The sequence below is a fragment of the Sturnus vulgaris genome, chromosome 1 (genome assembly GCF_052056855.1).
Source record: "Sturnus vulgaris isolate bStuVul1 chromosome 1, bStuVul1.hap1, whole genome shotgun sequence".
Classification (NCBI taxonomy): Eukaryota; Metazoa; Chordata; class Aves; order Passeriformes; family Sturnidae; genus Sturnus; species Sturnus vulgaris.
Genome location: NC_142243.1, coordinates 132,966,404 through 132,981,822, shown reverse-complemented (window position 1 = coordinate 132,981,822; position 15,419 = coordinate 132,966,404). Strand labels below are relative to the sequence as shown.

The 15,419-nt window shown below is 43.2% G+C and overlaps 1 protein-coding gene across 1 annotated transcript in view; it reads right to left on the bottom strand.

Annotated features, from left to right (window-relative positions):
* Positions 1-11,798: 11,798 nt before the first annotated feature.
* Positions 11,799-15,419, bottom strand: part of TMEM67 (transmembrane protein 67) — a 32,381-nt gene continuing 28,760 nt past the window's right edge. The window contains exon 28 of the mRNA XM_014888679.2: positions 11,799-15,019. Coding sequence (XP_014744165.2) covers positions 14,939-15,019 — 81 coding nt within the window. The 3' untranslated portion in view covers positions 11,799-14,938. The remainder of the gene's footprint in view (positions 15,020-15,419) is intronic.

The following is a 15,419-nucleotide window of genomic DNA, read 5'->3' as shown; positions in this document are numbered from 1 at the left end:
CGACGCCTCCCCTGCTCACGGGCCGAGCGGGGCAGCGGCTCAGCGATACAGCAGCGACAGTGCAGCCTCACTGCGCTCCCGCATTCCTCACCTGTAGCCCAGCCCCTTCCTTGTGCCGGCTCTCATGCTCCACAGACTCTTTGCCAGGACAACACGACTTCTAAAGCTAGAAATAGATTACTATTTTTTTTCCCTGCATTGTATACTGCTGGTTCAGTGAATTGAATCTGCCCATAGAGGAGGCAGGGGGTGGCTGGGCTGGGGCGAGGAGAGTCACTGAACTGGGGAGAAGGAAAGGAGAGCTAGGAAAGCAGGTCTGCTTGTTCTCTTGGCTCTTTTCCATAATCCAGCTGTGTCTTTTGATCTTAAAGGTATGTGTTACCATAGGATTTGTTAAATAATCAGCATCTCTTCTTTAATACAGTAGTGAGAATAAATATGCTTTATTCTCCTGAGATGATGGGTGGGAGGGAACACTCACAGCACAAGATGGGGTAGGGCCAACCTTTGTCCTGTGAATATTTTCCTGTAATTTTATTCCCAGACAGGATTATGCATGTATAATCTGTAATAAATAAAATACATGTAAGGCATGTATGTGCCTTACAGTAGAGATCCTCTGGTCATTTGGGACAAACCACCATGAACTGACATGAACAGAACTTTGTTTTGAATATTTGATACAATACTGGTAGAACTTCTAGGAAAACCAGCATTCACCATGCTTTAATATTATAATCGAGCTCTCTGAGCTTATACGCCCAGCCCATCTGCATAGTGGACATAATGAAATATGCATGTCATACCCATGGTGAAATAAATCTTCAGTTTGCTTGCTGCCTGTGATTGTGATGCCATATGCTTGGCTGAGCATTGCTCCTGATGATCACTGTGCAAGGATGCCTTACACTGGGGACTGAGTTCCTTCGTGAGTCACTGCAGGAGAACGCACGGTGGAAAAAACTCATTTCCCCAGTTACTCAGAGGTAAAATATTTTTGGATCCATGCCTGGTTTGTGCTAGGAATATTAAGGATGTTTTTGTTTTTCTGATAAAGTTCCATTAAGAGAGTGAGTGATCATTGCTCCAGTTAGCACAGAATTCTCTCAAACTGTAGCTGAGTTTTCCTTTCCAAATCAGTTACGTGGCTGTGTCTGAAATGTGCCTTGAAACAATATGGTTGGCTTCTGTGCTGAACACACAGGACTGCATTTACTCTTTCATCTTTGCTTTATCTTTAGTTCTCAATGGCAAACTGGCATTGAGCCCTCATCTGAAACATGGACCATAGCAAATCTATAATTTTTCAAGCTTTGATGCAGTAATTAGAAGATGAAAAATCATGTGATTTTTTTCTTGAAGCTCTGTTAAAATTATCCACATTCTTCAAAATTATGAGTAGAATTAAAGCTATGTTTTTAATCAAAATTAAAGCACTGGAAGGAGTGCCCAAATTTTCCTGTGGTGGAAATCTGATGAGGCCCATAGTGAAGTACTGCAGGAGATGGACGTCAGTCACTAAAGGCATGTTCAGTGCACAGGTGTCTGTGCAAGGTGTTGAGCAGCTCTCATGACAATTGGATGCGAGTGACTGAGTACAGAACTTGCTCTGCCAGCAGCAAACACAACAAAAGCAGACAACCAAAGAGAAAGTGATGAAGGACTGAGCAGTCTTTTGTCTCTGAGTTCAGTAAACCTATGCCATCAGGAAGGGGAAAGGACAGGCCAGTCCCCAAATCAGTGTTTGTCTTCCATTTATCAAATGTTAACCTCTTCTTAACATTTTATTTTTTTGCATAGGTTCTGTTTCTGAGGGAGTTACCTGGTTACAGAGGGCAATATTGTCATCTGAGCTGCCTGTGGTTCTGATGGTTTTTTGACCAAAAAAAGCACCATGCTGAGCAAGTGATGATTTCTGCTTGTTTCTGCTGAAGATACAATATTACAACCTTGAGGCAGGTGCTTTTAATGCACAAGGTGATCTGGTAATCAAGTAATTATAAGAAAAATAGGGTGATGCATGAGGCCATGATTTATTTGACATCAGAAGTCACCTCATAATCTCTGCTGCAGGCACCAAGCCTCGGTGACGACAATGGGGAAACCTTTTCTCTCCCCATCATCTTTCCTCACGTTCTCTTCTCTTGTTCCCTATGTCACTCGTTTTTACTTCTCTCATGCAAAAGAAATGGGATGTATTTAGTGCCTTTCCTCCAAACCTTGTGGAACTATAGGACACCTTCTCTGCTCTCAGCTTGGGTCTGATACCCTTTGCAGCTGGAGCTTCTTTATGCCCACCAGCACCATGTGAGGTTGAACCAGAGCTCTGGTGGAATGTGTGGATATCTAATATGGTTGTTAATGAGGAGTTCGAGCTGGTCCTTATAGCTAAGCAGATAGCCACAGGTAATAATCCATAAAGAGCAATGGAAGCACTTCAAGCTGTGAGGGAGGTTATTGTGTCTTTGGGGTCTGGGAAGTGTGTCTGTCAGAACTAGGTACCTGCATGTTTACAAAATGCCCTGAATGTCACCTTTAGCGTGAGCCCTGGGGACCAGTTTCCTCTGAGTCAAGGGTTGGAAAGGCATCCAAACAGCTCTGCACAGGTAAGACAATGAGGGCTGTGGACTTGTCTCCTTGCATGAAAGCCCTTGGACTGCACAGAGTAGCCTTTGCTCTCTCCAGCAGCATTAAATGACTCACCCAATCGGACATCCAGTCTTGCCCTGGGCCGGTGGAAGGAAACATGTATCCAGAAGAAGAGACTATCATAGCCAGAGCAGTGAGTCCCTTATTTGCCCTATCTCAGGATCTCATACAGGCAATTTCACTCTGGCATACATAAAGGAAGCAACACCTGTTATTAAAACACCTTGGAAATCATTGGCAAATAGCTCTTATAAACATCAAACAAAGGAGAGATAAGCACTTGGATAAAACAACAAATTGTATGCCCTCAATACCATGAAGGCAGCACTGAGGGAAATGTATTTTCCCATAAGAAATATACAGGAAAACCTGCAGATGCTTCAAGAAGTGTGAGGAAACGATGGAGAGTTAGAAAGTACAAGCATTCTCCTTTCTCAGGGGTGGGAGGACAGGTGGTGGGTCTGTTCCTCACAACAAAGGAGATGTTCAATATCAAAATGAAGTTTTGATAGTATGAAACCTGAATGGAGATCCTGGTTTTAATTGGTTTAGGGTTTGATGTTCCTATAAACTTCCTTTAGTCCAGGGATTTCATTCTGTGTTATTCAAGTCTTTGTCAATGTGTCGGGGCTCCTTGTTCCCTGGGCATTGGAACCTTTATGTCCTCTGTTGGATAGGATATCTTCCACGATGCCAGGCTCTGTCCTGTTCTGAAGGGACCTATAAGCTCTATTTGTGCTAGGCCTTTCCAGGCTTCTCATCCGTGGAAAATAAGAAGTCTGAAATATTAACAACCCTGTAGAGCTTGTGAGTCCTTGACAACTGTGCAGCTCAAGAAACCAGGAAGGAATGAGGCAGGTCCTGAAAAAAATCTGTTTCTTTTTTTTTTTTTTTTAAAGTTCATTAGAAACTGCTCTGCTGGTTCAAAGCCTGCTGAATTTGATGAACTGGCATTTCCTGATAAAAACCCGTTGTTTTGATGAAAATTCCTGCCAGCTGTAGGACGTCCATTATTGCCTGGTGAGCTGCAGTAACCAGTGGGAGCCAGGCCAGCAAACTCTAAGCCACCATATCCAGTGAGCATAGCCCTGCTCGTTCTGTGCTTGGCCAGGGTCCCCGAGCTGCCTTCACACCAGGCCAGCAGCAGAGGGGCGGTCTTACAGGCAGCCAGGTCTCACATCCCCTGCAGTGGGGATGGAAGGGCCTGGCCCTCCTCTCCTTTTGCTGTTGATACAATGGGGCTACCACAGCTCTGTCTCTCCAGAGCAGTTTCTAATTTGTTTATTGATGTTGACAAAAGCCCATTTTTACTTCTGTCAGCAGAGGTGATGTGGCTGTAAATGAACAGGCTGCTCTGCCTCCCTCATTATCAGCAAAATTGCCAGCTAAGCGCTAACTTCTGGACCCTCTGTGGCTGATACACGGAGCAGAGCAGCAAAACAAGTGGCCTATTTACATTTCACTGTGCTGGGGGTGAGAAAAAATGTGGTTTTAACCCCTGAATTGACTGAGTTTGTGGCCAGGGAATGTAAATATATGCAGGTGTCTATATGATCCCACAGTTTCATGGAAGTGTATTTCTGATCATAATTGATCTAAAATAACTGCGGCTTTGGTAAGGTCTAGCTATTTTGCCTCAATTCATACTTTCTGAATAAAACTCATAAGATATAGATGGGGATGCCAACAAGCTGATAACCCCGAAGTGATTTGCATGTTGTTCCATATAACAATATATATAACATATACATAAAAGACGGTTAAATCAGATTATTGTAGGCACAAAATTACAAAATGACTATTAACTTGAGATAATTACAAGGAGATTTGCTTTAATTAAGACTATACTTTCACGTTTATGCCTTTCCCCCCACAAGATCCTATTCCTATGTTTTTTGAAGTCCCTTTAATATACATTTTATGCTTTTGTTGGGCACTTAAATAACTCGAATGGAGTTCAGTGGGGAGATTGTCACAAGCAGATGTAGAAGGCTGTTCTTTTGGCTTTGGTCCCTCAGCAGCCAGCAGAAGGAGGGTCTGACACACAACAGATGAATGGGGTGGTCAGGGGAGGTCACAGTTTTGTTCACTTTGAAGAAGCCTCAGTGTTGAAACCCAGCTGGCAGCACTGGGATCACTGTTGGAAAGGCAGTGTTTAGGCTGGAACTTGTCCTTGTATGAGAACAGGCTGCACAGAGCGGGCCTGGGCCAGAGATCTCCAAGTGCTTGGCAGATATTTGATGGCAAAGCGGTGATGATACAACATTTGCAAAATATTTGGGAGTATTTTGGAGTGTTTCAACCACCATTCTCTGGGCATCCCCAACTCTCTGTGCTGCAGTTGCAACACAGAAATTTCCACACCAAAACCTTCAGCATTCAACCCAGGTATTTTTTGAAAACAGCAGCTAATTTCATCAAAAGGCATTTCTCCTATGTTCCCACATGTTTTTACGCTCTTCAGCTCAGTCCTCTCTATCCCAGGAAATAAAATAATATCCAGCATTGGTCCTGGATGGAGAATTTCCCTGGGCCAAGCGTGGTCCTGTAATTCCTTTCTGTCCAAGAAAAAGCTTGGCTTTGTCTGGCCTGGCTTCTGTCAGCAATCGAGTGTAACTGGACAGGATGGTGGTGGCCAGAGCTGCCTGGTTCTCAGTGCAGCCATTCCCAGTGGTCATTCCTGGCTCTGTGAAGAGACTGCAGGACGGTGGGACTGCCTGCTGTGTGACATAGAGAGACACTTGGATTCTTGCAGCATGGTGGTAGTCAGAGACGTAGTGTTTGGAATAGGCAGATGTGTAAGGTGAGGAAGTGTCCTTAGGATGAACGAGTGGACTTGTGAAGGGAAGGGAAGAGGAGTTTGGGGCGACAGCCAAGCAACCCCCAGCAACATGTCCAAGACCAGTGTGACAGCTGCTCCTTGTCCCTCGGGTGCCGGGCCAGCTGCCCAGAGCTTCTGCAGCTCCTCGTTCTGCAGCTGCGAGGAGTTTCCTTGCAGAGCAGAGCTCGGCCTGACAGCAGAGCTGCTGCTGCGCCATGGCTTTGATCCTAACGCGGCGCTTCCTTGTACAAAGGGTCCTGTCGGAGGCGGCTGGGTGGCGCAGGGCTCTGCGAGCCATGCTGCGGCTGCGCTGGGAGCGCAGCTGGGGAGAGGAAGGGATGCGGAAAACACCCTTCCTCCTTCAGCCTCCAGCTTGTGCGCGCACTTGTGCGCCTTTTGTCCCACGGCTTTACACGCTCCCAGAGATGCCCCTGCATGTATCGCCCCTTTCAGCTCTCTTCCGCGTTTTGGAGTGCAGCTCCCTGACCCAGGAGCTAGCCCAACTCCAGCAGGGCTCCAGCACTAGCACAACCTTCCAAAATCACTGCTTTGAAATGTGTCTCATTTAAACCTTCATGCTCAGGTACAGACGAAAGGGGAGTTACCAACTACTTTAATTCGAGCTTTTCCAGAGCCCCCCTTTTTTTCCTATGATGGACCCGTGCAGCCTTCCAGCAGAAATAATGAGCACAGATGGCTGCCTGAGGAGTGCCAACCCCTGCCACTGCCAGGAAGAACCTGCACTGAGAGGCCCCCTTTTCTCTCCAGGTTGTGAAAGGAATTTAAACTTTTCCAACAGGTTACCATCAAGACAATATTCTTAAATCAATACTGCTCTGGGACTGAGCAAACAAGAGAGAGGTTGTTTGAAACAATTCTATTCCAGGTTTGGCTTGAGTACAACCTTTTTATGTCTGTGTAAACCCAGAGAAAAATTGTGTTTAGTTGTGTAGTTCGTTGGGAGCATGAACACCTTCCCCTGCTCAGAAATTAACCCTAAAAATAATTACCTTGGGAGCAAACTCTGCAAGAGCCTGTGCTATGACACAGCAAGTGGGATCAGGCCACCAGTGGGATTTCAGCATGTGCTTGGTGGGCTTCTTTGAGAAAAACATTTCCAGCCAAAGCAAATGGGGTGATTTCCCTTTTCCTTTAGCTAAATCACTCCTTGGCAACAAAGGAGACATAGACCTGCAGTATCTCCAGATTTTGGACAGGTATATGAGCTTTGGAATATTTTATCATTGCTTACATCTCTCCTTTAAACTCTTAAGCAATGACTTGGGGCCAGGAAGGTCACTGATTCCTACCAACTCTTGAGTTAATGGTTACAAACACCTGGGGGTACCTTTTACCTGCCAGCATGACCACCCTGCTGGGAACCATTGGTTTTGTTTGCAGAGGTGGTTTGCAGGAAGAAAGTGCACTGTGGGATTACTCAGACCCACTGCTGGGAGCCTTACAAGACATTGCTCTCTGCTTGCCACCTTGCTGATGGCTCCAGTCCTCCCATAGTGTTTAATTTGGTGCATATAGCCTTCTGTACCATGGATCTCCTTTGCCTTTGTCATATGGAAAAGCTGGAAAATAGCTACTTCCTGGACTGTAGGCACTTTTCTCAAGAAATGCCTTTCTCATGTATTTGCTGGGACAGGGGGATCTGGTAATTCTAGCTAAGGTCTAAATGCAAAACCATGTGAGAAGGTGTCAGCACTGGGTGGTTGTCTCCACTGCATTGGCTCGGGACCCTCACTGTAGTCCCAGCTTGCCCCCATTGGGTGTGTGGATTGCTGGCAGCCAGGGATGGGATGGTCACCTGTGTTCAGCATTCACATTTACTGCATGCTCTCCTTGCAGCAAAGGGGCTGCAGAGAAGGAGCACACAAGAATGGGCTGCCTTATATTTCTTGCACAATGCCAAAGAATAGCAGAAAGAGCTTGTGATCCTTGGCTGGTGCTGTGCTTTGCTCATGTGTCTCTGGGGAAAACTGAAGCCTGCTGCCCCAGGTACTTCTTCCCAGACCTGACTCCTCCAGTTTTTCCTCCCTGGGCTCTAGAGGTGTTTATTTTGAAGCACAAGCATCCTCAGAGCTGGCTCATTATGCCATCCTTAAGCTGAGAGATTGACAAGGGGTATGAAGAGCAGGCAGGATTTTACTCTCCTGCATACATACAGGCAGAGAACGTGAAAACTTCCACTTCCTCTAATTATGCACTGGTTTCCAGTACAGCTTTTATAACTATGGATGGCATGGCAATCACTGGTGGGAGGTGAAGCTTTCTGAATGCTCTAACTTTTGCCCTTACCTACTGCATTCATTTCAAGCTTTCCCAGGTAAAGCAGGAGACAGAAGTCATTCCCCAGAGCAGGTAACTCCTTTCTTTTCTCCCATCTAGATACATTTAAATGTCTGCTACTTAATTGCATCATAAAGAATCCCAGCCTTTCCCTGGCAATGGTCGCTGAGAAGGCAGCGTTTCCCTTGATGACAAGGGGTGGGGAATCGGTGTGACTGTGCAGAGGAGCCAAGAGCCCTGAGTGGCCACCAAGAGAGGTTCCATTACCTCATGGTCTCTTCTGGCTTCGTGTCTGCTGAGCATAGGAAATGAATGTTATTATTTCAAAGAAGTGTGTCATCAAAGCATTTCTCTGCATTTATTCAGAATGTCAGAAATAACCTCTGGAGAGCAATGCTAGCTCTAAACAGCTAAAGAAATTGAGGAAATTGTGGTTTGCTCACAGTATTTGGGGTGAGGAAGCAAAACTTCCTCACTGATAGCAGCCAGCCTTTCCTTACAACCTGTATAACAGTGGTGTCACAGCTGCACATCTGCAGCTGCAAACCAGACAGCATCACTGTAGGATCCTGCTCTTCCTGTTGATAAACCAGATGGTCCTGATCCACAGGCCTCAGACCCAGTACTTTCCCATCATTTTTCCCATGCTCACAAATCCCAGATCCTCATCACAGCATCTGCAACCTTCAAAGGAATTCAATTGTATTGCATGGTGCTGGGGTTTCTGCAAATGCAAAGACAGGGTGTCATCTAAGAGAAATAATATGCAGCAAGATCAGTGTTAGCCACCAGTGAGCTGCAGCTGCCTGTGCAAGCCAGGCAGTCATATTCTCTCTTTCTCTCTCTTTTGTATTTTTTTTTTAATGAACTGTAACCATGTCTACACAGATGAATTTGTCAGGCTTTGCCTCCATCCTTATGAAAAGGTGTACCTCCCTGTCCATGTGGATTTCAGATGATGTGGGGAGAACCCAGAGTCTCATCAAATTCTGCACTGAGCTTTTGGGTGCCCCATGTCACAAAATTCACTGCATTGTAATCTCCACAGAAAGCAATCTGCATGTCCTGTCATGTGCCTGACCATGCAGTAATATTTTCCAGTGTTTGTAGAGAGAATAACTTGCACTACAAGGTACAGGAGAGTAATTTTGGTCTTTTCAACAGTAAGCTCAGCTCTTAATACCCACATACACAAAAAAAAAGAAAATGTTGCAAATGGGAAATGCAGCCTTTTCCTTCCCTGTCTCAAACCGTCAAAAAACCAGAAACTGGTTTCTGACTATATTCTTTTAGGAGAAATGAACACATGAGGGGTCCTTCTCCTGGCATTATTGCTGCTCTGACCTTCTAGGATAGTGCAATAAATACCAAGCTTTCAGCACAGCTGTTATTAAACAAAGATTTCAGTTTAACTCCTGAAATCCCTTTGACAATGTTTCTGGAGCTTGGCTCTCTGCAGGCCCAGGTGAGCCTGAAAAGGAAGAGGTGAGGAGAAGGGCTGGTGCAGGTGGGGCAGCAGCCTGCAGATGTGCCCCAAAGTCAGTACCCAGATCCATCTTCCAAGAGGCTGTGGAGGGGGGATGCTGCCCCAACAGCTCCATGAAGTGTGTAGAGGATTCAGAGGGAATTGTAGCAAGTGAAACTGCAACATTTATTCATCCCAGGTTGGCTGCCAGTGGTGGCAGGGCATGGATAGGAAGGAGAATCAGGCTCTGGGAGGTACTGAGCTGTTTGCTTGGGAGGTCACTTGGTGCAACTCTTCTTGTCCCAGAGATCAGGCAAAGCCAAAAGCAAATATCTCCATTCAGCATTTGCAGGAAGAACTGGAGATTTATTTCTTGTATGATTTGAAGGGGATTCTTTTCCTGCAGATGTGATGTTCACCCTGTGAACCAGGGTGAGGAGATTAAGGTGACCATGGGGTTACAGTTCATTTTATTCATTCCAGTTTCCTCCATTCTGCATGAGCCTTTCTGCTTTGCTGACACACAGAGCTGTAAAATGGAAATTTCATAATTCTGTAATAAAAGGCTCTTCTGTATAAAACCCAACCACTGAAATAAACCATCTAAATCTGTCTCTTAATTGCTGCAGGTTTTCAAGGAGTAACTGCTTTAGTGCTATGGCAAATACATTTCCTTCTCTCTGCTCAGACTCAGCTTCTGGTTTGATTCTATGAACACCACAGGTTGTGAGGAGATTGACAGGTGTGGGCTCAGCTTTCACAGATTAACACAAAAACAGTTCTGAACATTCAAAGGGAAATTTTCCGTGTCAGCTAATGCAGTTCTGCCTCTTGGCCTCTGCAGGGCTATTCCACAGATAAGCTTTGAACATCAAATATCTCCTCATTGACCCCAAGGGTTGCCTCACCTCTTCCCAGTTCCCAGACTTGGAGCTACTCCTGCTATGACTGAAGTCACAGGGGAAAACTAAAGGGGTGACAAGTCTCGAATAGCATCAGTAGGTTGGTAAAGCAGTCTGGAACAGAAAGGGATACAGATGGTCAGGCCTCTGGACCATCACAGCTTACTGAAGCTCTACCAGAGTAAAACGTAACTCAGCTTGCAGAGAGCCAAATGCATCTCCCAAGGAGTTTCCTGGGGATTGTCCCACAGGCTCCAGGACCCCTAGCCCAACCTGTGGATCTAGGTGCTCCCCATGGGCACTGCAGCCCAGACCTGCCTGCACACCTGTGCCCATGGAGGCTGGCACAGCTCGGCCACCCTGACTGCAGGATATCATCCACAGCCCTGCTCCCTTTGGCAGCCAGAGGTGGGCCAGCAAGGACTGTGATTTTCTCACGGGGGTCATATCTGTCTGCTGTGTCATGATAAGAGGCTGGGAAGGAAGGAAGGTGGTGTTCTGGGATGGAGATGTATGTAGGCAATAGAAGAGGCAAAGCTGGAGGAAGCCAGTGCTCAAAGAGCAGGGCTTTTTTTGAGGTGTCTTGGTTTCATTCCTTCTTTTAGACATGCATGGAAGTTGGGACTTCATGCTTTTAAACTGACTTTTAAGGCTATGTTTGGATTTTCATTCTTCTCACCAAAGAACCTGTGCTGCAACCCTGAGGCACACCTTGGCACTCAGTGATACTCAGCTCGGCAGCATTCTCCTGCTGAGGTCACATCTCTCCTCATTTGCCCAGTGAAGTGCAGAAAGGCAGCAGCTGTCCCAGCAGAGCCTGGGTGCCAGACCTGCAGGAAGGGAGGGGCAGGATCTGCATCTCAGTCGACAGTGATGGAGTGATGGAGGAGGTTGTGTCAGTCACTGCCTGAAGGCAGTGGCTTGGGGCACAGGAGAGTTGAACAGTGCTTTTAATTAGTGAAAATGTACAGGAGAAATGGGCATGATACTGGGTAGAGAAAAAACATTAGGGGAAAGTAGGTAGTGTTGAGGGAGACCAGTTTTGAGAGGTTTACCTTCTTCCACCATCCATTTACTTGTGATTTTCTTAGGAGTGTGTCACAATGTCACTGTCCCCTTCACCCACTGCTCAAACACTCGTGCTGAAAACAGGAAAAAACAAACCAAAACCCCTCGAGCTGGGCTTGGCTGACATGACTGTGTAGCAGCAGCTGATGGGAGGGTGGAAGCTGAGCACACTGTCAGCTCCAGTTCTCACCTCTGGTAGGGTTTACCTCAGTCACGCACCCACCCCTACCATTCAAATGAATGTTGGACTAAAAGGGCAAGTCCTCGCCACTAAATGAAATCTGTAAATTTTAACATATTTTTGAAGTTACTGTACCTTGTCTATACATACAAATTTTAATTATTTGTAGAAATAATTTTTTGGTATCTAACCTGGCAAAAACCAACTATCTCATTCCATTAGTTTTGGCTATCCAAAACCATACCCTCCATTGTTGCACAGGCTGCAAAACCCCTTTCTTATACTTGTTCTGACAGAGCTTCTCTGGGCTGTAGAGCCAGCAGCAGCCTCTGGCCCTACTCTCATGTGCATGGAAGAAGCAACATGATGTAGCTTTGGGTCAACTCAATTAATGACTAGAAAAAAACCCCCATCTCAAATCTTTGACATTTTTTTATTGCTCAGAGAAACAGACAGGAGACTGAAATGCCATGTGGGCAAACAGAACATTTAGAAACCTAAAAGACACTCATCACATGAACACGTTATACATGCATATTAATAAAAAAAATTAATCTGGAAATACAATCACGTGGGATATTTCTTGAACAAAGATCAAGCTTGATATTTCCTGAACAAATATCAAGGAATAGGGGAACAAAGCTCAGTCAACCTGTTCCAAGTTCATGGGACAGCAAGAGTAAAGAAAAGCTTCTATGAATTCTTGGAGCTTTTGACTCCTGTAATTATTTCCTAAATCATGTAGAGTGCCTATGTTAGCTATATTAACATTTTAGACAAATGATCTGGAAAAATAAAGCAAAACAGAGTAGTGTGTACACTGAGGAGAAAGAGAGAGCCAAGTGACTGAACTGTTTTGACAGGATGTTTTTAGATTAATTTATCATTTATCTGTTAAGAAGAGTTGCTTTTAGCAGTAGTTCTTGCAAAATGCAAGGTCATTAAAGCTTTCACGTGCCCTACTGTGCAGCAGATAATTAAAGGCATATCTAAAGCAAACTCAAAGCAGGAGTTTTGTATGGAGAGGTGTACCTGGTTAGCACAAGCACTGAGAACAGGGTACAGAGTGAGAGCCCACATACTGAAGTATCTTCATTTCTGCTGGTACTGAACTGATAAAAACTGAACTAATTGAAACCACAAATCTACAGATGGCACAACCATGTCTTCATTCTGCTTTCAGACATTCTCTGATTCACCCAAGTCTAGGGTCAGTTCAGGTATTCTGACCTGTTATAAATCTGACCACTCTGGTGAAGGTATGATTGAGGTGTGGTTCTGTTCCCTGTAAAAACTTCATGATCATGAACACATCGCCAGAATTCAGAGAGAACAAGTGTACCTGTGACCTCTTACAGTGATGTGCAGTTCTATTCACAGTTCTACTGGTCTAAAGACCAGTATTAGGGCACTTCACCAGGGTTACCCTTGGTCATTAATGGACCACAGCAAATCACTATACCCCTTTAATCACATCTGTTAGCTTGAGTAAATATGGTCACATCACAAAGATTTTACTTCCTCTCACACACTGACTTTGCAGTAGAACTGCAAAGTAAGGCCTATAAGGGCTTAAGTTTAGTTAATCTACGGAAAGATATCCACCAAATAAATACATGGACACCAGGTGAAGCTAACTTTGCCTTGTGAACGTCCTACTGCAGAATATTTTTCAGACAGCTCCTTAGCTTAATTTACAGTTTTGGCTCTCAGTAGATCACTGACAAGAAACCTCACAACTAATGAGGTCACACTGTCATGGTTCCCAGTGAAAATACGATTTTTGGCTATTTAAACAGATCCAGAACCTAATGGACACTTTAATTACTACATTCACCATAAATGCAACAATCTTAATTTTATTTATCCTGAACACTTCACTCCATTAGAAATTTTGTATGCACACATTTTCTGAGGCATAGTGTGCACCAACAAACTAAGAACTGTGTCCATAAGCAGACATGCATGGAAAGCATGAAATGGAAATGCCCATGCTAAACTGCACATTAATAAATGGATGTCCCACTGCAAATCAACTTTTCAGTTATCTCTCTGGTAACAGCCTTACTGGCAGGCACATTCTATCACTCAATACAACTGTACTGGACTAGGAAGTGACACAGGCTTTGCAAGACCAAAAGCAAATGCAGTGGAGCAATAGTGACTGAGATTTTATGTCCATTTTACTCTCAGTTTAGTATGATATGATGTGGTACCAACATGAGAACATGTTCCTCTTTATGAAGCCAAAAGCCATCTGACATGCAATGCTGCTTCAACTCAGATAAGCATGTCTGCACTGGAAATCTGCTGAGTTCAACTAATCATGTCCTCAGTCTCTGTTTCAGAATAAACATGAGATGATGTTGACTGATATTTTCCTTGTATTTTTGCTCGTTTAAGTCCCTTGTTGAATCATCTAAAGACAAGTAACAGCTATAAACCCAGCAAACATTGTTTAACCATTTACTGAAAAAACATTAAATATAAAAATGTAGGGAGACTTTTCAGTGATAAAAATGGGAGGTAGACACCTCAGTTTAAGGTGATTTGAAGGCCATTCACAATCTCCCTTGGCACTTGAGTAATTATTAACTCCTCTAAATTCCAAAATTATTATGATGGTAAAATGATTATGGTCTCTGTTATATCTAAAGATAATAAAATCAGAAAATTAAGTGACCATGAGCACCTGTGAAAACAATTCTAAAAAGGTTTAAAAAAATTGCTTCCATTTCACTTGTGTGGACAAGTGAACAGAATAATTACTGTTGTTTCCCTGAACATCCTGTATCACAAGATAGAAGATCAAGAACAAATCCCAAATGCTAATGACCATCTCCTCTGCTCTATCATGGTCTCTTTCTCTATATCACTGTAACATCACTGTACCTCAAATACATGTTTGGGATGTACTGTGTAGGCCACACCCCAAAAAACCAATGATAGACGCCAAGAGAAGAGACAGAATTATAAAATACTGTATAACAAAAGACAGAAATGTGAAAATTTCAAGTGAGAGTCACTATAAATAAGTGTTCTTTAAAAATTCCTCCTGAAACACTAACTTAATTCAGAACAAATCCTATGCTGTGTAAAATTTGACATATATTTGCTGAACATTACACCTCAAAATAACTTTAAAAAAAAAGAAATAAGATTTAAGGTATTTTCAGAGAATTTCAGAGTTGGCAGCCTCTCCTGTCAATCAGATGCTCAAATTGTTGCCTCAAAGTCAGTGGTCCATATCTTATCAAAAGCCATAAAATAATTTTTATCTTATTCTAATAATAACAACAACAATAAGTTTACTTCTCTCTTATTTGCATGTACCTTTCTTTTTAAAGGCCTATGGCTTAGTGTTCACAAATTAAAAAAAATATAAATACAGAAAAATAAAGCTTAATAGCACACAATATAAAAAATTACAAGCTTCAAACCCATTACATAGTTATTGTTGAAAAGTGCACTACAATTAATCTGCAGGTCAGAGATGCTTCAATCCTGTTCATATTTTCCATGATTAAATCCTTAACAGTTTTTCATCTTCTCAATTAAATGAGAAATCTTTGATCCACCAAGGTTTTGGATGCCAAATTCTTCTGTCCAAGTGTATTACGAATAAACCTAAATATCTAAGAATATTTTGGAAAACATGTATTAATGAAGAAATACATACACTAGTATGTTTCAGTATCTAACATAAAATGGTAAATTTAGATTATCTTTAAATCATAAAAAAGATGAATTGTGTGCTTAATTTCCTTTAGCATTTTAAAAACATTTTCCACTACATTTCCACCCTAAATTAGGATAGAATATGTGAGAATAATTTTAACAGATATTTGTGTTTTCTACTGAAAATTATTTGTAACCTCTACATTCAGGATCACTATGTCAACAAAATTAATTTCTCACAAGTCTATTTTACAAAACAAAATTAAAAAACTATTTTATAAAGTCTCAGTATAATCTTCTCTCACTGCACACTGCTAACTCACTACATTTATTATCTAGTTAAGTATTTAAACTGCT